Source organism: Eptesicus fuscus, chromosome 6 (genome assembly GCF_027574615.1).
Source record: "Eptesicus fuscus isolate TK198812 chromosome 6, DD_ASM_mEF_20220401, whole genome shotgun sequence".
In the NCBI taxonomy this organism is placed as follows: Eukaryota; Metazoa; Chordata; class Mammalia; order Chiroptera; family Vespertilionidae; genus Eptesicus; species Eptesicus fuscus.
The window spans coordinates 24,028,151-24,052,756 of NC_072478.1; the positions used below are offsets into that span (position 1 = coordinate 24,028,151).

Below are 24,606 nucleotides of genomic sequence, written 5' to 3' on the forward strand. Positions count from 1 at the left end.
GGGGCTCCAGTGCCAGCCTGGGCCCCTCCAGATCCCGGCTACCCCTCTCCGTGAGAGGTGCCAATATTCCTTTTGCTGAGCGCTCAGTGTGTCCCAGGCATGCTGCCATGAACCCACAAGAACCCATTTTACAGACAGGGAAACTGAGGTTCAAGGAGGTGAACCAGCTTCCTGGAGACTACATGGCTGATCAGCAGTAGGGTCAGGTCTTGTGTCTCCAAAGTTCCTGCTTCCTTCCATCCCCCCGCTCGCCCCGCGCGCCCCCCCCCCCCCCCCCCCCCCCCCCCCCCGCCACACACACACTCCCAGAGGGACCAGCAGCTCTCAGCCATACCCCTGACCCAAATAAGAAGTACTCCTATTTAGTGAGCAATTATTATGTGCTGGGCAATGTTTTAGCACTTTCCATATATCATCTTCTGGACTCCTCACAGCAGCCATCTAATGGAGGAGCTATTAAATTCTTATTTTATGAAGGGGAACAGATACACCACAGGATCCTATCTGTCCAGCAAGTTAGCATAAGGGCGGGAGTGGCCCCGAGGCTGGGGTGGCTGGCCGCCCATGGTCTCACCAGCCTGTATCTGGAACCCTCGGTCTTTATTTATAAAAGTTTCTGTGTCTCAGGCATTTGAATGGCAAGAGGTTACTGGCTCAGAGGGAGCTGTTACCTGAACAGAAAGATCAAGTGCCTGCCTGAGGTCACAAGGCAGAACCCAGAGTGGAACCCAGGTGTGCTTAGCCTCACGATCATGGCTGTGGGGGCCCAGCTCAACTTACTTGTTGCTGGGAATGGGCACATTGGTCAGGAGTGAGAAGTTGCTGCGAACACTCCGGAGACTGGCCAGCACCTGGGATCAGGGACGGCAGTAAGGAGAGGGTACTGGGCCCCTGTCCCCAAGTGTGGGGGAGGTTTGGAGTCCTTTCCCTCCTTAGGGGCGAGGTCTCACCTGGGCAAAGGGCGTCACGATGAGGTCCTCAGCATACCTATAATCAAGGACAGGGCTAGGTCAGGGGTCCGCACAGTGGGGTGCCAGAGAAGCAACTCTCCTGGGTGGACACTCTGTGGGGGCCGGGCCCAGGGAGGCTGGTGGGCAGGGAGGGGGCTCTTTAGGGTGAGGGGAGAGGCACTTACACCTCATAAGAGTGAACGTGCTGCAGGGGCCAGCCCTGAAGGAAATGGTGGTCAGGGAGAAGGGCTCAGGTGGGTGGGGGTAGGTGAGAGCAGTGGGTGGGAGGGAGTAGGGCAGAAAGGGGCCTGAGGGTGTGTGTGAGATGGGTACCTGGATGGGTAGGGCTGGGCGGGAGGATCCAATGAGAGGGGAGGGGGCCGAGCAGGTCTGGGGGGTGCTCACACCTCTGTAGGTGGCAATGATGAGGGAATTGGCTTAGGAAAGGCTGGCAGAGGGCAGGGAAGGATGCTCAGAAGTGGACACTGGGAGGAAGCAGTGGCAGGGAGGGGATCAACTAGGGGGGTCTCAGGCTGAGGTGGGGCCTGGCCCCAGCAGCCAATGGGTGAGTTGGGTAGGTGGGGACTATATGAACAAGGGTAGGGGCTTGAACTGAGGGAGGGTCTAGGTGTGGCTGGGTGGGGGGCAGAGATAGGGTGGGCACTCACTGGATGGACATGCTAGAAAGGGACTGAGCTCCTGATAGCGGGGAGGGGGCTGTTTACCCTCCTCTGGGGGCTTGGGCAGTGCTGGGAAGGGCAGCCTGTGCAAGGGCCAGGCCTGGCATAGCTGGCAGGTGGGAGTAGGGAGTGCTCACGCCTCGCTGGTGACTGACGAGTTCCGGGACATGGTCTTGGGCGACATGTCATAGTCGCTGTCGGAGCGGTAGAGGAAAGATTCTCGGCGCTGGCTGGTGGCCGCCCCGGCGTGCAGCACGAGGCCCGGGCTCGCCTGCGAGTCCAGGGGGCTGCGGCCGGGCGACGGGGTAGGCCCATTCTCTGCCTCGAAGCTGCAGGGGCGGGCAGGAACCGGGGTCAGGGGGGCTGAGATGGCATTGGGGAGGTTAAGAGGAACAGGGGGGCCAAGGGAATTCCTGGCAGAAATGAGGGACAGATAGAGGACACTAAAGAGAAAGACACCCCAAAAGAGATGGTTGACAAAGAATTGCAGGGATCAACAGTACTGAGAGCCTCTGTGAGCCAGGCTCTGTTGTGCTAGTAGGTGCTGGGGACACATTAGTGACCGAGACAGACCATGACCTGAGGGAGGGCTGGACTTTCAGTAGGTTAGCCTAGTAATGATGCACATGCCAAGGTGTGGGGTTCTCATTGACTCTGCTTTTCCCACTGTACCTCAAATCAGCCTCACTGCTCAGATCTATTCAGAATTGGCCCACTTCTGCCCTAACCGGTTTGGCTCAGTGGATAGAGCATCGGCCTGCGGACTCAAGGGTCCCAGGTTCGATTCCGATCAGGGGCATGTACCTTGGTTGCGGGCACATCCCCAGTTGGGGGTGTGTAGGAGGCACCTGATGGATGTTTCTCTCTCACTGATGTTTCAAACTCTCTATCCCTCTCCCTCTCTGTAAAAAAATTAATAAAATATATATTTTTTAAAAATTGGCCCACTTCTCAGCCTGTCTTTGGCCAGCCCCCCTCATCACTTGCCTGGACCAGTGCATTCACCTCTGCCCTGGTCCCAGGCTCCTGTCTTTGCCCCTAGGTCTGTTTCTCCCTCAGCAGCCAGAGGGAGCCTAGAGTCAGGCCATACCCCTTCTCTGCTCAGAACCTTCTATGGCCCCCAACTCACTCAGAGGAAAAGCCGAGTCCTCACTGCAGCCCACAAGGCCCTGCCCTGTGACCTCCCACTCCACCCTTCACTCACTGTGCTCCAGCCACAGTGGCCTCCTTGCTGTTCCCTCAAAATTCCATACACATTCCCGCCTCAGGGCCTTTGCACCGCTGTTCACCCTGCCCAGATCCCCAGGGGCTCCCCTTTCACCTCCTTCAGGCCTCAGCTCACAAGTCGACTCCTCAGGAAGGCCTCCCCTCACCAACCGCTGTCATAATATTTCATATTTCCCTTTCTGAAAAGCATACTACTGCCCGGCTGGCATGGCTCAGTGGTTGAGCGTCAACCTGTGAACCAAGAGGTCACAGTCCATTTCCGGGTCAGGGTACATGCCCGGGTTGCGGGCTCAATCCCCAATGTGGGGTGTGCGGGAGGCAGCCAAAGCCGATCCATGATTCTCTCTCATCATTGATGTTTCTCTCTCTCTCTCTCTCCCCCTAACCCTTCCTCTCTGAAATCAATAAAAATATAATTTAAAAAATACTACTTATTGGACATAATCTATATTTTGCTTCTTTTTTTAAATTTCTTTATTGATTAAAGTATCACATATTTGTCCTCATCCCCCCATTCCCATCCCACACCCCTCCCCACACATGCCCCCACCCCCCTGTTGTCCCCAACCGCTGGTTAGGCTCATATGCTTGGACACAAGTCCTTTGGTTGATCTCTCCCCTTTACCCTCACCCTCCCCTACCCTCCCTCTGAGGCCCGACAGTCTGATCCATGCCTCCTTGTTTCTGGGTCTTTTCTTGTTCATCAGTCTATGTTGTTCATTATTTCCCCTAGATGAGTGAGATCATGTGCTATTAGAAATACACTTATGAGAACCGAAAATGAGACAAGCAATAATGGTTATGGTGACAGGCAAATGAATCAGTCTGTAGTGAGTTTCTTTCTGGGCCAACAGTTCTTTTGAGACCCAATTTCAATGTCAAACAGTTCCTTATGTGCACATGTCAGCACTGACTTTACAGTTCTGGATGGTGGACAAATGGTGGTAATGCAGGTCCGACTCTCTGGTTTGGTCCTGGGCAACCTGCAGTGATGCACAGCTGCTGACTGCTAGTATGGGATATATTTTGCTTCTTTACTGTTTGCTTTGTCTTCTAGAAGTAAGTACTGCAGGTCAGGGATTTTTGTCTGCTTTGTTTACTGCTGTACCCCTTGGGCCAAGAACATGGCCTGGCACATAATGGACGCCCAGTAAATGTTGACTAAATGGATAATAAAATGTATAAATTAATGAATGAATACGTGAATACATGGACTGGATGGTGGCCTACAGAGAATTAACACTAGGTGGATGACTGCAAGTTACTGGAGAGCTGATTTTAGCTGTTGTGGTTGGAGCAGGCCAGTCTGACGAGGTGACATCTGAGCTGGACCAGAAAGACAAGAAGGAAGGAAGAAAGCACTCCAGGGTGAGGGAACAGCAAGTGCAAAGACCTGGGGCAGGATTCAGTTTTTGTTTGAAGGCCAGCGAGGAAGCTGGTGTGGCTGGAATGGAGATGCAGACCAGGACAGAGACACGGCTACCGGGAAGGCAGACAAGGGGACCCCAGCCTGGGGGCACTGGCAAGCGTGAGACCCTCAGGATGAGGCAGCGAGATGCTGGCCATGCCACTCCCCAGCTGTATGACTTGAAGAAAATGACTGAGCCGAAACCGGTTTGGCTCAGTGGATAGAGCGTCGGCCTGCGGACTGAAGGGTCCCAGGTTCGATTCCGGTCAAGGGCATGTACCTTGGTCGCGGGCACATCCCCAGTAGGAGGTGTGCAGGAGGCGGCTGGTCGATGTTTCTAGCTCTCTATCCCTCTCCCTTCCTCTCTGTAAAAAATCAATAAAATATATTTAAAAAAAAGAAAGAAAGAAAATGACTGAATTTCAGTTGCCTTGTCCACACAAGGAACACAACCACCACACCCCTCGGGTCATCCAGGTGCCCAGCATTAACACAGGTAAAGTGCTCAGAACCATGCCTGGCACAGAGTTAAAAAAAAAAAAAAGCATTGGCAGTTCCAAGTCTATCAGCCCCACATATGCCACTTGGGGAGTGGCGTCAGCGAGGCAGGCGATATGGAGAACTGAGCTTTGGGAAGGCCACTGACCTCTGTCACTTACTCCGTTGTTAAAGTGAGGGGCTTCGGCTAGGGGGCAGATTTCATGCTCGGCTCGGGGGGCTCAAAGGAGTAGGGGGAGACAATGGGGCCCTTCATTTTCTGGTCCTACCTATTGCAAGCCAGCGTAAGATTATTATTTGCATAATCCCTCTGCTAAGAAACAAGTCTGAAAGCTCTTAGAACAGGACAACAGCATCCGTATAGTGAGCCTTTTTTCTAGGCTACTTCTGCCGGGCGGGGAGTGGCGAGGGAATTCTCCGATTCCCTCTTACAGATGAAAAACCAGGTTCAGAGAGGAGAATGATTAGCTCTGAGTCATGCAGCAAGACCATGATGGGGTCAGAATTCGAAACCAGAAGTCTTGTGACTCCTTAGATCAAAATGTTAGCTGCTGTCCTCTGCCTACCCGACTCCATCAGAGCATATTATTCTCATTAAGTAGGATGTTCAGCCCTGGCTGGTTTGGCTCAGTGGACAGAGTGTCGGCCTGTGGACTGAAGGGTCCCTGTTTTGATTCTGGTCAAGGGCACATGCCTGGGGCTGCAGACTCGATCCCCAGTAGGGGGCGTGCAGGAGGCAGCCGATCAATGATTCTCTCTCATCATTGATGTTTCTATCTCTTTCTCCCTCTCCTTTCCTGTCTGAAAACAATAAAAAATATATTTTAAAATAAAAATAATAAATAAAATGTTCAAAAGGGCCAGACAGTCAACATAAGAAGCAGAGTGGGGCTAGAGCTCTGAGTAATCAGATATTCCAATTTTAGTAAAGAAACCTGAAATATTAAAGTACAAAATTCAAACTTTTTAAAAAAACACACTTCAGCACATCACCCGAGCCCCTTTCAAGGGCTGTTTTTCCAGGCGGCCAGCTTTGGCCTGTGCTACAGACTTTCCTAAAAACCCAAAGGTCCAGAGGCCTCAGGCAGGTGGCCGCTGCCCTCAGCTTGCCCCGTGCCTCCTGCTGAGCACCCGGGCCGGCACTGGTGGTAGCTGGCATCAGTTTGGAGCGTGACCCCTCCCAGGCACCTCCCAGACCAACATAGGCAGCTACCAGCCTCGGATATCTTTGTAGCTCCTACAGGGTGGCCCGGGCCAGGCATAGGCATAGGCAGCCGCTGACCTGGGGTTGCACTGGAGGCCCTCCAAAGAGGCCCCAGAACCAACACACTCAGCGGCTGCCTTCAGACCACAACAGAGCACCACTTGATTATCGCCACAAAAGGCACACCCAAAGGGTAGTCTCAGCAAGCACCAGAGCCCTTTTGGGGTGAATCCTGCTCTGTGGTCGTGGCCAGTCAGCCTGAGGGTCAACCCTACTCAGACAACCCTACTCAGACATGCCTACTCAACTCTAACAGGAGGGGGCACTCACCCCACACAAGGGACACTCCCAGAGTACCCAGCTCAGGTGACCAGGGAGACTGCTCCACTGGGCCCTACGGGACACCGATGACATAAGGCCACCTGGCCAGGACTGGGAGACAGAAAATCTACCTAATACATAGAAACAAGCACAGCCAAAATGAGGAGACAAAGAAACATGCCTCAAAGGAAAGAACAGGAGAAAATTCCAGAAAAAGAACTAAATGAAATGGAGGCCACCAAGCTACCAGATGCAGAGTTCAAAACACTGGTTATAAGGATGCTCAATGAACTTAGAGGAAGAACAGATGGACTAACACTCACTGGTCGGCAAACTCATTAGTCAATAGAGCTACATATCAACAGTACAACGATTGAAATTTCTTTTGAGAGCCAAAGTTTTTAAACTTAAACTTCTTCTAACGCCATTTCTTCAAAATAGTCTCGCCCAGGCCGTGGTATTTTGTGGAAGAGCCACACTCAAGGGGCCAAAGAGCCGCATGTGGCTCGCGAGCTGCAGTTTGCCGACTACGGCACTAAGTGAGAACTTCAACAAAGAGATAGTATAAATAGCATAAATAAGGTCATAGACACCATAAAAAAGAACCAGTCAAAAATGAAAAGTACACTAGAAGGAATCAAATAGCAGATTACATGAAGAAGAGGATTGAATCAGCAATTTGGAAGACAAAGTAGAGAAAAACATCCAATTGAAACAGCAAAAAAAAAAAAAAAAAAAAAAATTTTAAAAATGAGGACAGTTTAAGAGACCTCTGGGACAACATCAACCATTTCAACATTCACACCACAGGGGTAGCAGAAGGAGAAAAGAGAGAGCAAGGAATTGAAAATCTGTTTGAGGAAATAATAGCTTAAAACTTCCCTAACCTGATGAAGGAAATGGACATACAAGTCTAGGAAGCTCAGAGAGTCTCAAACAAGATAAACCCAAAGAGGCCCACAACAAGATACATAACGATTAAAGTGCCAAAGGTCAAAGACAAAGAGAGAATCTTAAAAGCAGCAAGAGAAAGACAGTTAGTTACCTACAGGGGAGCTCTCATAAGACTGTCAGCTGAGCCCTGGCTGGGTAGCTCATTGGTTAGAGCATTCTCCCACTATGCCAATGTTGCAGGTTCAATCCCTGGTCAGGGCACATATAAGAATCAACAAATGAATGCATAAATAAGTGGAACAATGAATCGCTGTTTCTTTGCCTCTCTCTCACTAAAATAAATAAATTTTTAAAGTAAAAAAAGAAAAGACTGTCAGCTGATTTCTCAACAGAAACATTGCAGGCAAGAAGGGATTACCACACAATATTCAAAGTGATGAAAAGCAAGGACTTACAACCAAGACTACTCTATCCATAAAGGCTATACTTTAGAATTGAAGTAGGAGATCAAGAGCTTCCCATACAAGAAAAAGGTAAAGGAGTTATCACTACCATATCAGTATTACAAGAAATGTTAAAGGTACTTTTTTAAGAAGAAAAAGGGGGAAAAGAGTCCTAACAGGTTTGGCTCAGTGGATAGAGCGTTGGCCTGAGGACTCAAGGGTCCCAGGATCAATTCCGGTCAAGGGCATGTACCTTGGTTGTGGGCACATCCTCAGGAGGAGGTGCGTAGGAGGCAGCTGATTGATGTTTCTCTCTCATCAATGTTTCTAACTCTCTCTCCCTCTCCCTTCCTCTCTGTAAAACAATCAATAAAATATATTTTTTTAAAAAGGGGGGAAAGAATATAACTATGATTAATAAAATAGCAATAACCACATACCTATCAATAATCACTTAAATGTAAATGGATTAAATGCTCCAGTCTAAAGACATAGAGTAGCTGAATGGATAAGAAAACAAGACCCAAACAACGCCCACTGTCTACAAGCGACCCACTTTAGATCAAAAGACACACACAGACTGAAAGAAAGTAAAGGGATGGAAAAAGATACTAAATGAAAATGGAAACAAAAAAGATGCTGGGGTAGCAATATGTATACCAGACAAAATAGACTTTAAAACAAAGGCTAGCCCTGACTGGTTTGGCTCAGTGGATAGAGCATTGGCCTGCGGACTGAAGGGTCCCAGGTTCAATTCTGGTCAAGGGCATGTACCTTGGTTGTGGGCATATCCCCAGTAGGGGGTGTGCAGGAGGCAGCTGATCAATGTTTCTAACTCTCTATCCCTCTCCCTTCCTCTCTGTAAAAAATCAATAAAATATATGAAAAAGAAGGCTATAACAAGAGATGAAGAAGGACATTTCTTTTTTTTAATATATATATTTTAAATTTTACATATTTTTATTGATTTCAGAGAGGAAGGGAGAGGGAGAGAGAGATAGAAACATCAATGATGAGAATCACTGACAGGCTGCCTCCTGCACGCCCCCTACTGGAGATCAAGCCCACAACCCAGGCATGTGCCCTGACCAGGAATCGAACTGTAACCTCCTGGTTCATAGGTCAGCGTTCAACCACTGAGTCATGTTAGCCTGGCAAAGAAGGACATTTCATAATGATAAAGGGATCAATCCAACAATAGGATGTAACCCTTGTAAACATTTACACACCAAATGTAGAAGCACCTAAATAGTATATAAAGTAAATATTGATGAATACAAAAGGAGAGATCGAATACAGTAATTGTAGGAGACTTTAACACCCCATTGACATCAATGGATAGATCATCCAGACAGAAAATCAACAAGGAAACTGTGTCCTTAAATGACCCTTTAGACCAGATGGGTTTAATTGCTATTTCTACAACATTTTATGACAAAGCAGCACAATATACATTCTTTTCAAGCATACATGGAACATTTTCCAGGACAGACCACATGTTAGGTCACAGTCTCAATAAATTTAGGAAGATTGAAATCATATCAAGCATCTTCTCTGACCACAATGTATGAAACTAGAAATCAGTTGCAAGAAAAAAACACACACAAAAAAACACACAAGCCCATGGAGGCTAAATAATGTGCTATAAAACAATGAAGGGGTTAACAATGAAATCAAGGAAGAAATCAAAGAAACCTTGAGACAAATGAAAATAAAAACACAATGGCCCAATGGCCTGGTTGGTGAGGCTCAGGGCACTTATCCCTGTTGCAGGCTTGATCCCTGGGTGGGTGGGGGTGGGATTTGCAGGAGGCAGCCAATCAGTAATTCTCTCTCATCATTGATGTTTCTCTCTCTCTCTCCCTCTCCCTTCCTCTCTGAGATCAATGAAAATATACACTGAGTGGCCAGATTATTATGATCTCTGAACGCATAATAATCTGGCCACTCTGTGTGTGTGTGTGTGTGTGTGTGTCTGTGTGTGTATACACACACACACATATATGTATTAGAGGCCCGGTGCATGAATTCGTGCATGGGTGGGGTCCAGCCAGCCTGGCCAGGGGGAGGGGACATGGGCAGTTGGCCGGCCTGCCTGCTGGTCGAACTCCTGGTCGAGGGGACAATTTGCATATTAGCCTTTTATTATATAGAATATACACTGAGTGGACAGATTATTATGCGTTCAGAGATCATAATAATCTGCCCACTCAGTGTATATATTTAAAAACACACACAATGGTCCAAAAATCTATGGGATACAGTGACTAAGATTATTACAGGTCTACTTCAAGAAACAAGAAAAATCTCAAATAAACAATCTAACCTTTCAACAAAAAGGAACTCGAAAATGAAGGACAAAGTCCAAAGTGAGTAGAAAGAAGGAAATAATAAAGATCAGAGTGGAACTAAACAAAATAAAGTGTAAAAAAAAAAAAAACCCTACAAAAGATCAATCAAACCAACAGCTGGTCCTTTGAAAAGATAAACAAAATGATAAACCTTTAACCAGACTCATCAAGAAAAAAAGAGAGAGGACTCAAATAAATAAAATCAGAAATGAAAGAGGAGAAATGACCATTGATGCCACAGAAATACAAAGGTTTACAAGAAGGAATTACTATGAATAATTATATGCCAACAAATTGGACAATCTGGAAGAAATGGATAAATGTTTAGAAACATATAATCTGCCTGGCATGTGTGTGTGGCTCAGTCGTTGAGCATCAACCTATGAACCAGGAGGTTACTGGCTGGGTTCCTGGTCGGGGCACATGCCCAGTTTGTGGGCTTGGTGCCCACAGGGGGGCATGCAGCAGGCAGCTGATCAATATTCTCTCTCATCATTGGTGTTTCTATCTCTCTCTCCCTCTGAAATCAATAAAAATATATATATTTTAAAAAGAAACTTACAATCTTCTAAGACTGAGTCAAGAGAAAACAAAAAATCTGAACAGACTGATAACTACTAACAAAATCAGATCAGCAATAAAAAAATAAAAAAATCACAACAAATAAAAGTCCTAAGAGTAATGGCTTCACAGGTAAATTTTACCCAACATTCAAACATCCTTCTCAAACTATTCCAAAAAATTCAAGAGGAGGGAAGGCTCCCAAGCTCATTATACTAGTACAGGGTCAGCATTACCTGGATTCCAAAATGAGGAATTACAAAAAAGAAAAAGTATAGGCCAATATCCCTGATGAACATAGATGCAAATAGTCTCAACAAAATATCTGCAAACCAAATTCAGCAATACATTAACAAAATCATACACCATGATTAAGTGGGATTTATTCTTCGATGCAAGGATAGTTCAATATATGCAAGTTAACATGATACAACCACATAAATAAAATTAAGGATAAAAAATCATATGATCATTTCAATAGATGCAGAAAAAGCATTTTATAAAATCCAGCATCCATTTATGATAAAAACTCTCAGCAAAGTGGGAATAGAAGAACATACCTCAACATAATAAAGACCATACATGACAAACTCACAGCTAACATCATACTCAATGGGAAAAGCTAAAAGTGTTTTCCTTAAGATCAAGAACAAGACATGGATGTCCATTATCACCACTTTTATTCAACATAATGTTGGAAGTCCTAGTCACAGCAATCAGACAAGAAAAAGAAATAAAAGGAAATTGGAAAGGAAGAAGTATATCTGTCATTATTTGCAAATGACATGATACTGGATAGAGAGAACCCTAAAGATTACACTGAAAAAACTATTAGAGCTAACAAATGAATTCAGTAAAGTAGCAGGTTACAAAAATTAATATTCAAAATCAGTTGCATTTTTGTGCATCAATAACAAACTATCAGAAAGATATACTAAGGAAAAAATCCTATTTTATTTTTATTTATTTATTTATTTTTTTAAATTTCTTTATTGATTAAGGTGTCACATATTTGTCCTCATCCCCTCATTCCCATCCCACCCCTCTCCCCACACATGCCCCAATCCCCTGTTGAACTTAACCGTTGGATAGGCTTATATGCATGCATACAGGTCCTTTGGTTGAACTCTCCCCCTCCCCCCCGCCCTCCCCCTACCCTCCCCTATCCTCCCTCTGAGGCCCGATAGTCCGATCGATGCCTCCTTGCTTCTGGTTCTGTTCTTGTTCCTCAGTCTATGTTGTTCATCATTTCCCCTAGATGAGCGAGATCATATGTCACTAGATATATACTAATAAGAACTGAATGTGAGACGAGCAATAATAGTTATGCTGACAGGCAAATGAATCAATCTGTAGCGAACTTCCCCCTGGACCAACAGTTCTTTTGAGACCCAATTTCAATGTCCAGTAGTTCCTTATGTGTACATGTCAGCACTGACCCCTCAGCTCTGGATGGTGGACAAATGGTGGTAATGGAGGTCCGACTCCCTCTGGTTTGGTCTCGGCCGAACCCAGGGGCATGGCGCCACCCGGACTAAGGGGCACGTGGCCTCACCCATACCAAGGGGCGCGTGGTCTCACACGGGCCTGGGACCCAGCCTCACCCGGATGGATCCAGGTGCGCAAGGAAAAAATCCTATTTTCAATTACATAAAAAACACCTAGGAATAGATTAAACCTAGGAGGTAAAAGACCTGTACTCAGAAAATTATAAGACATTGAAGAAAGAAATTGAAGAAGATATAAATAAATGGAAGCATATACTGTACTCTAGGAGAGGAAGAATTAACATCATTAAAATGTCCATACTACCCAAGGCAATCTATAGATTCAAAGCAATTTCTATCAAAATACCAATAACATTTTCACAGAACTAGAACAAATAATCTTAAAATTTATATAGAAATACAAAAGACCCTAATAGCCATAGTAATCTTAATAAAGAAGAACCAAGTTGGAGGTATCATTCTACCTAATATCAAACTATACTACAAGGCTATAGTAATTAAAACAGCATGGTACTGGCATAAAAACAGACACACAGATCAATGGGACAGAACAGATAGCCAAGAAATAAACTGCCTATATGGTGAGTTAATCTGTGACGAAGGAGGCAAGAATATACAATGGGGTAAATACAGTCTCTTCAATAAATGATGTTGGAAAAACTGTACAGATACATGCAAAAAATAAAAGAAGCTAGACTACTTTCTTGCACCATATATAAGAATAAACTCAAAATGGATGAAAGACTTAATTGTAAGACTCAAAACCATAAAACTCCTAGAAGAAAACATAGGCAGCAAACTCTTTGACATTGCTCTTAGTAATTTTTAAAATTTATCTCCTTGGTCAAGAGAAACAAAATAAAAAATAAACAAATGGAACTAATCAAACTGAAAAGTTTTTGCACAGCAAAGGAAACCATCAACACAACGAAAACACAACCTACCAGGTCGGAGAAAATATTCACCAATGATACACCTGATCAGGGGTTAATATCCAAAATCTATAGAGAACTTAAACAACTTAACACCAAAAGTCCCCCCAAACAATCCAAATTAAAAATGGGCAGAGGGCCGAAACCGGTTTGTTTCAGTGGGTAGAGTGTCGGCCTGCGAACTGAAAGGTCCCGGGTTCGATTCCGGACAAGGGCATGTACCTTGGTTGCGGGCACATCCCCGGTAAGGGGTGTGCAGGAGGCGGCTGATCGATGTTTCTCTCCCATCGATGTTTCTAACTCTCTATCCCTCTCCCTTCTTCTCTGTAAAAAATCAATAAAATATATATTTTTTAAAAATGGGCAGAGGACCTGAATAGACACTTCACCAAAGAGGATGTACAGATGGCCAGGAGACCTATGAAAAGATGCTCAACGTCAATCATCACGGAAATGCAAATTAAAACCACAATGAGATATCACTGCACACCTATCAGGATGTCTATCATAAATCAAACAACTGCTGATGAAGGTGTGGAGAAAATGGAACCCTTGGAATCTCGGCAGTGAAACATGCGTTTTTTGTAAGCTAATGAGATGATTGCCTGCAGAGGACTCCCAGATGGCCTCAGGGTGGGGGTTGCTTGCTAGGAGAGACAACCTTGTGAGTAGAGGTTTGTCACTTTCAGGCCCACTCCAGGAGCCCCACGGAAGGGAGAGAAGTGGAGTTAATCATCAATGGATTGGCTGATGACTTAATTGGTCACGACTACACAATGAAACAGGCATCAAAATCCCTAAATGACAGGGTTTGGAGAGCTTGTGGATTGGTGAACACTTCGAGGTAATGGGAGGGTGACACACCTGGAGAGAGCATGGAAGCTCCATGTTCCTCTACCCATACCTTTCCCTGTCCATCTCCTCTCTCTGGCTGTTCCTGAGTTGTATTGTTTATAATAAACCAGTAACCTGCCCGGTCGGTGTAGCTCAATGGTTGAGTGTCAACCCATGAACTAAGAGGTCACCGTTCAATTCCCAGTCAGGGCACATGACGAAGCTTTAAGCTTGATTCCCAGCAGGGGGTGTGCAGGAGGCAGCCAGTCCATGTCTCTCCCTCTCTGTCTCTCTCTAAAAATCAATAAAAGCATTTTTTAAAAACCCAGTGACCTAGTAAGTGAGCTGTTTTCCTGGGTTCTATGAGCCATACTAGCACATTTTCTAACCTGAGGAAGAGGTCGTGGAAACCTCTGATTCATAGCCAGTCAGTCAGAAGCTCAGGTGACAATCTGGACTGGAGACTGATGTCTGCAGTGGGGGCATTCTTGTGGGACGGAGCCCTTCATCTGTGGGACCTGCACTAACTCCAGGCAGTTAAGTGTCAGCATTGAACTAAACTGTAGTTCGCCCAGTTGGTGTCTGCAGAGAACTGGAGAACATTGGTTGGTGTGTGTGGTTGGTGTGTGTGGTTGGTGTGTGTGGTTGGTGTGTGTGGTGGTGGTGGTGGTGGTGGTGGTGGTGGGGGAACCTACACACATGTGGTGTCAAAAGTGTTCTGTGAGAGTGACAAAGAAACGGCAGTGTCCTCATTAAGTTCTGACACCCCAAATAACTTGGATGAGTTCCAAATAAATTTTACTAAAAGAAAGAAGCCAGTGGTGGGATTACATGTGCCAAAACTCACGGAACTAATAAAAATAATTTAGCAAAGTTGCAGGATACAAAATCAACATACAAAAATCAGTTGCTTTTCTTTCCTGGCCAGTGTAGCTTAGTTGTTTGAGCATTATCCCGTGCACTGGAAGGTCGCCAGTTTGATTCCCGGTTAGGGTATATGCCCAGGTTTTGGGTTTGATCCCTGGTCAGGGTGGGTGTGGAAAGTAACTGATCCATGTTTCTCTCTCATATCGATTTTTTTCTCTCTCTCTATTCCCTTTCCCTTCCTCTCTCTCTCTAAAAATTAATAAAAACATATGTTTTAAAAAATCAATTGCTTTTCTATACACTAACAATGAACAACCCAAAAAGGATATTGAAAAAACAATTCCATTTACAGCAGTTTCAAAATGAGTTAAGATACTTAGGAATAAACTTAACAAAGGAGACAAAAGCCTTCTACACTGAAAAGCAGAAAATGTTGCTGAAAGAAATTAAAGAAGATAAAAATAAATGGAAAGACATCCCATATTCATGGATGGGAATACTTAAGGTTAAGATGTCAATATTACGCAAAGTGATCTATAGATTCAATGGAATCCCTATCAAAATTCCCACAACATTCTTTGCAGAAATAAAAAAGTCCTTCTAGAATTCTTATGGATTCTCAAGGGACCTTGAATAACCAAAACAAAAGAATGAAGTTGGATCCTTACCTCACACCATATACAAAAATTAACTCGAAATGTATCAAAGGCCTAAACATAAGATCTAAAATTATAAAACTCTTAGAAGCTTCATGACATTGGATTTGGCAGTGATTTCTTGGATATGACACCAAAAGCAAAGGAAACAAAATAAAAATAAATTGAACTTTATCAAAATTAAAAACTTGTGTGCCTCAAAGAACACTATTCAGAGAGTGAAAAGGCAATCCACAGAATGGGAGAAAATTTTTACAAATCACATATCTAATCAGAGGTTAATACCTAGAATATAAAAGAACTAAAACTCAACAACAACAAAAAACAAGCCATTAAAAAGTGGATAAAGGACTTAACTAAACAATTCTCCAAAGAAAATATACAGTTGGACAAATAAGCACATGAAAAGACACTCAACACCATTAGTCATTAGGGAAATGCAAATCAACCACAGTGAGATACAACTGCACACCCATTAGGATGGCTATTATTAAGAAAAGGAAAATAGTAAGTGTTGGTGATGACATGGAGAGATTGGAGTCCTTGTGCATTGCTGCTGGGAATGTAAAATGGTACAGCCACTGTGGAAAATGGTTTGGCAGCTCCTCAAAAATGTAAGTATAGCCGAAACCGGTTTGGCTCAGTGGATAGAGCGTCGGTCTGCGGACTGAAAGGTCCCAGGTTTGATTCCGGTCAAGGGCATGTAATTGGTTGCGGGCACATCCCCTGTGGGGGGTGTGCAGGAGGCAGCTAGTCGATATTCCTCTCTCATCGATGTGTCTAGCTCTCTATCCCTCTCCCTTCCTCTCTGTAAAAAATCAATAAAATATATTTTTTTAAAAATGTAAGTATAGAATTACCATGTAATCCAGCAACTCTACTTCTAAGTATGTACACCCCAAAGAATTGAAAGCAAAGACTCAGTTTATTGTATAACAATGTTCATAGCAGCATTGTTCACAATAGCTAAAAAAAATGGAAACAACTCATGTACGTCAATGGGTGAATGGATAAAGTGATACACACACACACACACACACACACACACACACACATACATATATGTATGTTGGATGAACCTTGAAAACATTATGCTAAATGAAATAAGCGAAATACAAAAAGACAAATAGACCAACAGACTTGCTTAGAGAGCCCAGAAATAAACCCTCACATATATGGTCAAATGATTTTTGACAAGTGTGCCAAGACAAGTCAACAAATGATGCAATTTGTTGTGTAATTGTGCAATTCTACTCATATGAGGTCCCTGAAGGAGTCAGATTTATAGAGACAGCAATTAGAATAGTGAGTGCTAGGGCCTGGAGGAGGGAAAAGGGGAGTTAGTGTTTAATGGGGACAGAGTTTCAGTTTGGGATGAAAAAGTTCTGGGGATGGATGGTGGTGATGGTTGCATAACAATGTGAGTGAACTTAATGATACTGAATTGTACGCTCAAAAATTGTTAAAATGGGCCCAGACGGGTGGCTCAGTGGTTGAGCATTGACCCAGGAACCAAAGTCACTGGATCAATCTCCCACCTGGATTGTGGGCCCAATCCCCAGTAGGGGTTGTGCAGGAGGTAGCTGATCAATGATGTTCCTCTCTCATCAATGTTTTGATCTCTCTATCGCTCTCCCTTCCTCTCTCTAAAAATCAATAAAAACATATATTTTTAAATGGTTAAAATGTGAAATTTTGTTATTTATATTTTATCACAATTTAAAAATTTTCAATCCCAAAACACCAATCTGAAAGAATATATGCACCCCTCTGTTTATAGCAGCATTATTTACAATAGCCAAGACCTGGAGACAGCCCAGGTGCCCATCAGCTGGTGAGTGGATACAAAAGCTGTGGAACATTTACACAATGGAATACTATGCGGCTGTCAAAAAGAAGGATCTCGCCCTACCCGGTTTGGCTCAGTGGATAGAGCGTTGACCTGTGGACTGAAGGGTCCCAGGTTTGATTCTGGTCAAGGGCATGTACCTTGGTTGTGGACATATCCCTAGTGCGGGGTGTGCAGGCGGCAGCTGATCGATGTTTCTCTCTCATCGATGTTTCTAACTCTCTATCCCTCTCCCTTCCTCTCTGTAAAAAAATCAATACAATATATTTTTTTAAAAAAGAAGGATCTCTTACTCTTTGTGACAGCATGGATGAGCCTGAAGAGTATTTTGCTAAGCAAATAAACCAGTCAGAGAAAGACAAATACCATAAGATCTCACTAATATGTGGAATCTAATGAACAAAAATAACTGACAAACAAAATGGAACCAGAAGCATGGATACATGGAACAGACTGGCTGGTGCCCGAGGGAAGGAGTGTGGGGTGACTGGATAAAGAAGGTGAAGGGATTAGCTAAAGAACGTATATACATATCCCATGGACATGGACAATAGTTTGTTGAAGGCTAAGGGGGGTGGTGGAGGTGGGCAAAGAGGAAAGAAAGGGGGATACCTGCGATAATGTCAACATTAAAAAATTTTAATATAAATCTAATATATAAAAGCCTAAGCAACTGTTACCACCAAACAACCTGAACAACTGGTTGACCAGTGCTATGATGCTCACTGACCAACAGGGGGCAGACACTCAATGTAGGAGTTGCCCCCTGGTGGTCAGTGTGCTCCCACAGCCAACCTCCCACAGTCTCTTCCCCCCTGCCCTCCTGCCTGCCAGCCCCTCCCCCCATAGGCCAGGCGGAGGGACACCACCCGTGCACAAATTCGTGCACCGGGCCTCTAGTAAATAAATAAAAAACAATTTGCAAAACAATGTCATGCAGATGTATATAAAAAGGGTTAATTTAATATATGTTCATTTTTTTAAAAAACACACATTCTTAGGATGGAATTACTTAATCATGAGCTTGAGCCTCTGATGATAATGCCCACTTATTGAGCACCTGCTGTGTACTGGGTCCCAGGTTAAATCCTCTTAGGTGTATAGTAAAAATAACAAGACACTGAGTACTTGCTGTGGCATGGAGTGCTTTATAGACATGAACCCAGTATGTCTCCTACCAACTCCGTGATTTGGAGTCTGTTTACATCCTGGTTCAATGAAAAGACTGGCACAGAGGGGTGGCGAGGGATTGGTAGCCTCATTACCTGAGAATCATGTCCTGTCTCCCAAGGCCCAGCCTGGATTTTCTGACTCTGCTGAGTGCCACTGTGAAAGGGGGCGGAGCTTATCTATGTAGAGAGGACCCCTCCGCTGCCCCAGGAACTGAAGTGCTGTTTAGGGAAGGTGAGACCCAAGCCCCAGAGGGCAACCAACTAGCATCTCCGGTAGATACTGCGGCCCCAGGGGACTCAACTCACTGCAAGCAGGAGCCCAGAGGCAGGATGGGAAGATGCTCCCTGGGGCCCCACTGTTTGTGCTTCCAGGAGCAATGTCCCCGAGGCTGCAGAAGGGCATGTAGGAGAACATTAGGCCTGTTGAATTGCAGCCTGAGAATGAGGGGGTCTCAGCTACTCCCCAGCATTGGACCCCCCCAGGCTGTGGGGAGTCACCCCTCCCTGGCCTGATCAGGGTGACCCAAAAATCAGGCTAGAGGCTGCACTAGAGATGTCCCAATGGGACCCAAAGCCACACTCTAGTGTCAAGGACAGCCAACAGGCCCTGACATCACAGCCGCAGGCCCAGACGCTCCATCAGAAGGGAAATGAACTGCCCAAGACTCCCCCTGGGATAGGCTGACCGCTTGGTGGCATTCTCAGGTGACGCTGCTACCTGCTTCCACCCCTCTGGGGCCTCTAGTCCTGTCCCCCTGGGCTTTTGAACATCAAATTGGGCCTCTGGAGGACTGTGCAGTCCAGGGGCAGATCCAAGCTTCAGAAAGTTCTGCTGCAGGAGCCACTGGGAAACAAACAAGCTGGGGTGAGGGGAGGGATGTGGCAATGAGAGGGGACATATCCCAGTTGGTGAAAATCATAACAACAATGAAAGTAGCCAGCTGCTCTGGCATGCCATATGCTCCAGCACTGTGCTTTGCCCGGACACATACTCATCCCCATTTTCTGGAGAGAGAGAGAGAAACTGAGACACAGAGAGGATGAATAACGTGGCTAGTGATAGAGCAAGGATGCGAACCCGGGGAGCCAGGCTCAAAGCTACAAAGCACGCTAAATCCCTGGGTGTCTGTCTCCCCCCAGGCAGCCTGGCAGCTCCCCAGGCTCTGCCCCACTCCAACCGACTCCGTCGTAGGAGGTGCCAGGCAGCCTTTATGGAAAGGCCTGGCATTTGCTTTGTGAAGGTCACCTGGAGGTTAAGGGCGGGTGCTGGTGTGTATCTGCCAGGCAGGCGCGTGGTGCTAGTGACACAGTTGTCAGTGGGGTTAAGTGTAGGAGGAGGGTCTGTGCATGTGTGAGTCAGAGGGGGTGTTCAGGGGCACCCGTGTGCAAGTAGGTTGTCCGTGTGGATTTACACATCTGTGTGTGTGAGTGGGGTCTGGGTGTTCACAGCGCGTGTGTGGGTCTGTGTGTCTCTGAGTCCTGGGGGTTTGGGAGGGTGTACCTGAGTGCGGTGCACCTGTGCCGAGACTGTCCCTGCCTCCTGAGGGGTATGCGGTGTGCTCCTGTGTGTGGCCATGGGCAGGTGGGAATCAGGCCCGGGTACGTGTTGCAGTGGGAGTGTGTTCCTGCACGCAGTGTGGTCTATACAAGGCTTAAAAGGCCAGGGTTTCCGTGGTCTGCGTGTCACCGTGGCCATGGGTCAGCCCCGACTGTCATGTATGGCTGTGTATGTGGAGTATATATATGTCATGTATGGCTGTGTATGTGGAGTGTATGTGTCTTTGTTGGGGAGCATGAGTGTGTCCAGGTATCTGAAGAGGTAGCTGGAGGCGAGCAAGTACCCCAAGGATTCTGAGACTTTAAAAGCTGCTCCTCTGCCCCTGTCCAGTAGATTCTCACTACCCTCCAGGAGTTCCAGCAGGAAGCTCCTCCCACCCCCACCCCAGCCTGGCTCTCAGCCTGGCAGCCCCAGCAAGGAGGGAGGAAGGGTAAGGCCCGAGGGACCTGGCTGGAGGCCCGTGGCCTGGGAGTGGAGCCCAGGTGACGCTGGGCACTCAGACTTGCTGCCAGGGTGAGTGCCAAAAGTCCAGGTTTAGGGGCACAGAGAGGGTGAAGGGATCCCATCTTGAGTGGGCAGAAGGGGGGCAGGACCCAGGACCTGTTTTCAGAGCCACCACCTGCAGGAAGCCCTCGGAAGCACCCAGAGGTTTAGAAACGGGGGAAGGGGTGGGAGCTCCAGGCAGACGCTGAAAACCACTTTGGAGACTCCCCAAGGCAGACTGGGCACCCCCACCAACGCCTCCAGAGCCCTCTGGTGGGAAAGGAGGGGACTGGCCTCGGGCCACCCACCTGAGGGATCTGCCTGGAGAGCGCCAACAGGTGTCCTCGTCACTGAAGGAGAAGTGGCCCAGGGATCCAGGGCTCACCAAGGGCAGCGCTAGGGCAGGGCGCCGGGGCCGGCCCGGCGGCGGGCTGCTCTGGAGCGCAGGGGAGCCTAGCGCCCTCCGGGCGCGCATGGGGACGGCGGCGCGCACCGCGGGGTAGCGTCTGCCGCTCTCCAGGCCCGAGGTGTCCGGGGCCGCCCGCGGCGGCGCTGGCACCGCCTTCACACCCGCCCTCCGGGTGACTTCCCAGGCCATGGGCGTTCGGGTGTCCTCAAGTCCGCCGCGCCCGGGGTTGGGCTCGGGCCTGCCTCCTCCGGTGAGCCCGGCACAACTCTGCGCACGCTTCCCGCCGGCCTCCTTCCCCTGGGCCAGGGCGGGAGGGGGGCGGGGTGCCCCGAGCTCTGGTTTACCAGGCTCCGGGCCCACCGCCCCCCACCCCGCCCCTGCCTCTGGCCCCGCCTTCACCCCCTCCCCATCCTGACGTCGAGCTGTGCCCTCTGGAAGTCTCAGAGCGCCCGGCGCTCCTGGAGGGACAAGACGCCCTCCCGCGCCGGCGGAGTGCGGGGTCTGGTGACAAAAGCCAGGGGGAGGGACGACGGATGCCGGGGGAGGTGGAGCTGGGGGTCAGAACAGAGACAGAGGAGACAGAGACACGGAGAGAAACCGGAGAGAGGAACTGATCCCCTGCCCCGACTCCCTCCCCGGCCCCACAAGGGGCTCCGAAAGGCCCCGGCCCTCCTCCTCCTCTCCCTGCCCCCATCTCTTCCGCTGGGTCCACGTCTGTCCCCGCCATGCCCTCTCCCAGTCTGCGTCTCCGGACTCTGGTTCCAAACAAGCGCCTAAGGCGAGTAAGGATCAAGGAGCCCCAGCTCCAGCCGGTGCCCACCTGCGGGCTGCCAGGATAAAGGGACACTGGGAAGCCGGATGGGATGTGGCCGCCCGTTTGCCAGCCCCTAACCGCCCACCCGGGTATGGCCTGGGAGGGAACTTCAGTTTGCCCTCCGCGCCAGGTGCGCGCATTGGCCAGCGAGCCCGATGGCAAAGCAACCGCGAGTGCCTCGCTGGCCCATTTCACAGGCCCATAGACTGAGGCAACAGGACGGAAGGAGCGTCCTCACCCGGGGTGGCAGGTTGGTTCCCCAAAGCCTGACCGCAGACCCAGGTCTGCACAGGAAGTGGGAAGGACGTCGCGTTTATTGAGCGCCTACTGCATGCCCTATCAGATGTCTCCACGGCAACCCTGGCGGGCAGGGGTGATTTCTATCGCTGCCCGGTGACGGAGGAGGAGAAATGAGGCCGGGCAGAGGCAGCGACGAACTCCAGACGCCGACGTGGAGACTCGAACCCACCTGGGCGCACTTACCCGGCCCACGCCTGGCGGCCGACATCCTGGCAGCTTCGAAGAAGCCGAAGGCGCCTGCGGAAAGTTGGGGACGGGCTGGCGAAGAAGACGGGCGAGGAGGGCGGCGAACGTGGCCGGCGGGGCGCGCGCCGGGCCAGGGACTCCGGCAGGAACGCCTCGTCCTCGGCCGCCGCCGCCGCCGGGAAGGCTGCCAGCGGCAGCTCCGGGATGCAGCCCAGGCGGCGCGGCCGGGCCATGGCCGCAGGGGACGCGGGGCGGCCCGGGCTTGGTGGGCGCTGGGGAGCAGCGCCGCCCGCCCCGCCCCGGGTGGCCCAAGCAGGCCGGCCGCCCAGCCCTGGGGCCCACCCCGCCTGGCCGCCGTGGCCCTTCCGGCTTCAGGCTGGGGCCGCCCCTGGGGCGGGGCGGCACTGGGACGCCCGCAGGGCTGCAGCGGGGACACCCCACAGACCTCAGGGCCCCCGCCCCCGCAGTCTCTCAGTTGTCCTCACAATCTCCGAAGCATCTCTACAAGCACCTGGCACGCCCCCCAAATCTCTGGGGTGCTCTCACAACCTCCTGTGGCACTGAGAGACCCCACAGACTTCAGGGGCGTCCCCAACGTTCCTCAGCCACCTCCACAATTCCAGAGAGTGCCCCCAATATCCCTGAGATGCCCCACACAACCCAAGGATACCTCCAAATCAGACCCCAGAGGACACTTCCAAAGCTACCCACATGTCCCCTAGTAGTGTCCTCGTTGTTAATGAGACATCCTCACAAACCTCAGGGGCACCCCAAGAATCCCAGGATGCACCTACAAATGACAGTGGTGCTTTGAGAACCCCTGAGAAACCCCTTCACCTAGATCCCAGGACCACTGCTGCAGTTCCCCAGATGTCCCCCACACCCCCTAAACACTCCCACCATCTTTGAATCATGCAGAGACCCCCAGAGTACCACTGAGTCCCCTAGTCACTAGCCATCCCCACAGACATGGGTATGAGGGCCTTGGAAGCCCAGGGTACCTCCAGACTCCAGGAATGCTTCCACAGTCCCTCAGAGGTCCCCCAACCCCGGAGTGGCTCCACAGCATCCCTGAGATGCTCCTACCAATGCAGAGACCACCCCCATAATCTCAGGAGTGCCTTTAGACTCAGGGGGTGCTCCTATAACATGGAGAAGCCACAAAAATCCTGGGGTGCCCCCAAAACCCAGGGGTACAACTAGATTCCTCCACAACTCCTAAGACAGTTCTACAACACTAGGCTACTCCCGGAATCAAGCTGCACCATAGCCCTTGGTAACCCACCAGAATACCTCCCCTTAATTTATGACATCCCTAGGAGATCTGAGTGTGCTCACAGCCCCAAGACACTCCTTAGAATTTCTTAGAATGGGGGCCCCCACAGCTCATTAGGTGGCCCCAAGAACCCAGCCTCCCCTCAGTGCTGACTCCCGCGCAGGCACAGTAGTACACAGGCATAGGGACTTTCTACCACCACCACCCCCCCAGGTGGCTCTGCATGCCCAACCACTCGACTCTGGGGGGCTCATTACCCCCTTACACAGATGAGGAAACTGAGAGTCAGAGAGGTGAACACCCTTGAACAGTCAGAGAACTGGTTATAATTCTGGCGCTTACTCCAACGTGTTTGTGGCTTTTAGGGGTTGGGAAAGCTTGTTTTAAATAAGAAAAGTGGGCAAATCTCTATCTTGGGCTACCACCTCTGCAAATACCTTTCTACCTGTTGATTCCACTGTCATGGGGCCTAGAGTTGGATGGCCCAGGCTTAAGTCTGGCCTCTGGCACTTAGTCATTTGACCTTGGGACAGTCACTTCATTTCACTAAGCCTCAGTTTTCCCATATGTAAAATGGGTATAATACTACACATCTCATGGATGGACAAGTAAAAGGTTCTAGACGTTGTAAGCACTCACTAAATGTTAATTACAATTATTATTATTTGACAAAACACTTATGGTCCTAGCTGGTTTGGCTCAGTGGATAGAGCGTCGGCCTTCGGACTGAAGGGTCCCAGGTTCCATTCCAGTCAAGGGCATGTATGTTGGTTGCGGGCACATCCCCAGGTGGGGGGTGTGCAGGAGGTAGCTGATCCATGTTTCTCTCTCATCGATGTTTCTAACACTCTATCCCTCTCCCTTCCTCTCTGTAAAAATCAATAAAATATATTAAAAAAAAAACATTTATGAAGAGCTTATAATGTGCCAGCCACTGTACTAGCCAGTGATGATGATAATGATGCAGATCACAGCAATAAACCTTCAGAATGCTTCCTGAGATTCAGTGCCTCTAGCCATGATCTCGTTTAATCCTCACAAAACACCTGCAGAGTGATACTAGTGCTGTTCCTATTTTACAGGGGGAAAACTGAATCTTGGGGAGACACAACCTGCTCAAAGTCACACAGTCAGTGAGTGGCTGATCCAGGCTCTAGACAAGTGTTTGTCACCCTGTATTTTATTATTGCCTCCCGAAGGAGTAGCCTTTTTAGATATTCCCCCC

General features: G+C 48.3%; 1 protein-coding gene across 4 annotated transcripts in view; it reads right to left on the bottom strand.

Annotated features, from left to right (window-relative positions):
* The window catches only part of PDE4A (phosphodiesterase 4A), a 47,865-nt gene that overhangs the window by 13,551 nt on the left and 9,708 nt on the right, over positions 1–24,606 (bottom strand). For 2 of the 4 annotated variants that reach the window (XM_008158062.3, XM_008158061.3), the window contains 3 exons: positions 1,768–1,959; positions 951–987; positions 781–851 (listed from right to left, as the gene is read on the bottom strand). In XM_008158062.3, the coding sequence (XP_008156284.2) occupies positions 781–851; positions 951–987; positions 1,768–1,959 (300 nt within the window). Of the gene's footprint in view, positions 1–780; positions 852–950; positions 988–1,767; positions 1,960–22,102; positions 22,384–24,606 lie in introns of those variants that run through there. The other 2 variants (XM_028134766.2, XM_054717444.1) reach the window with 2 other exon arrangements.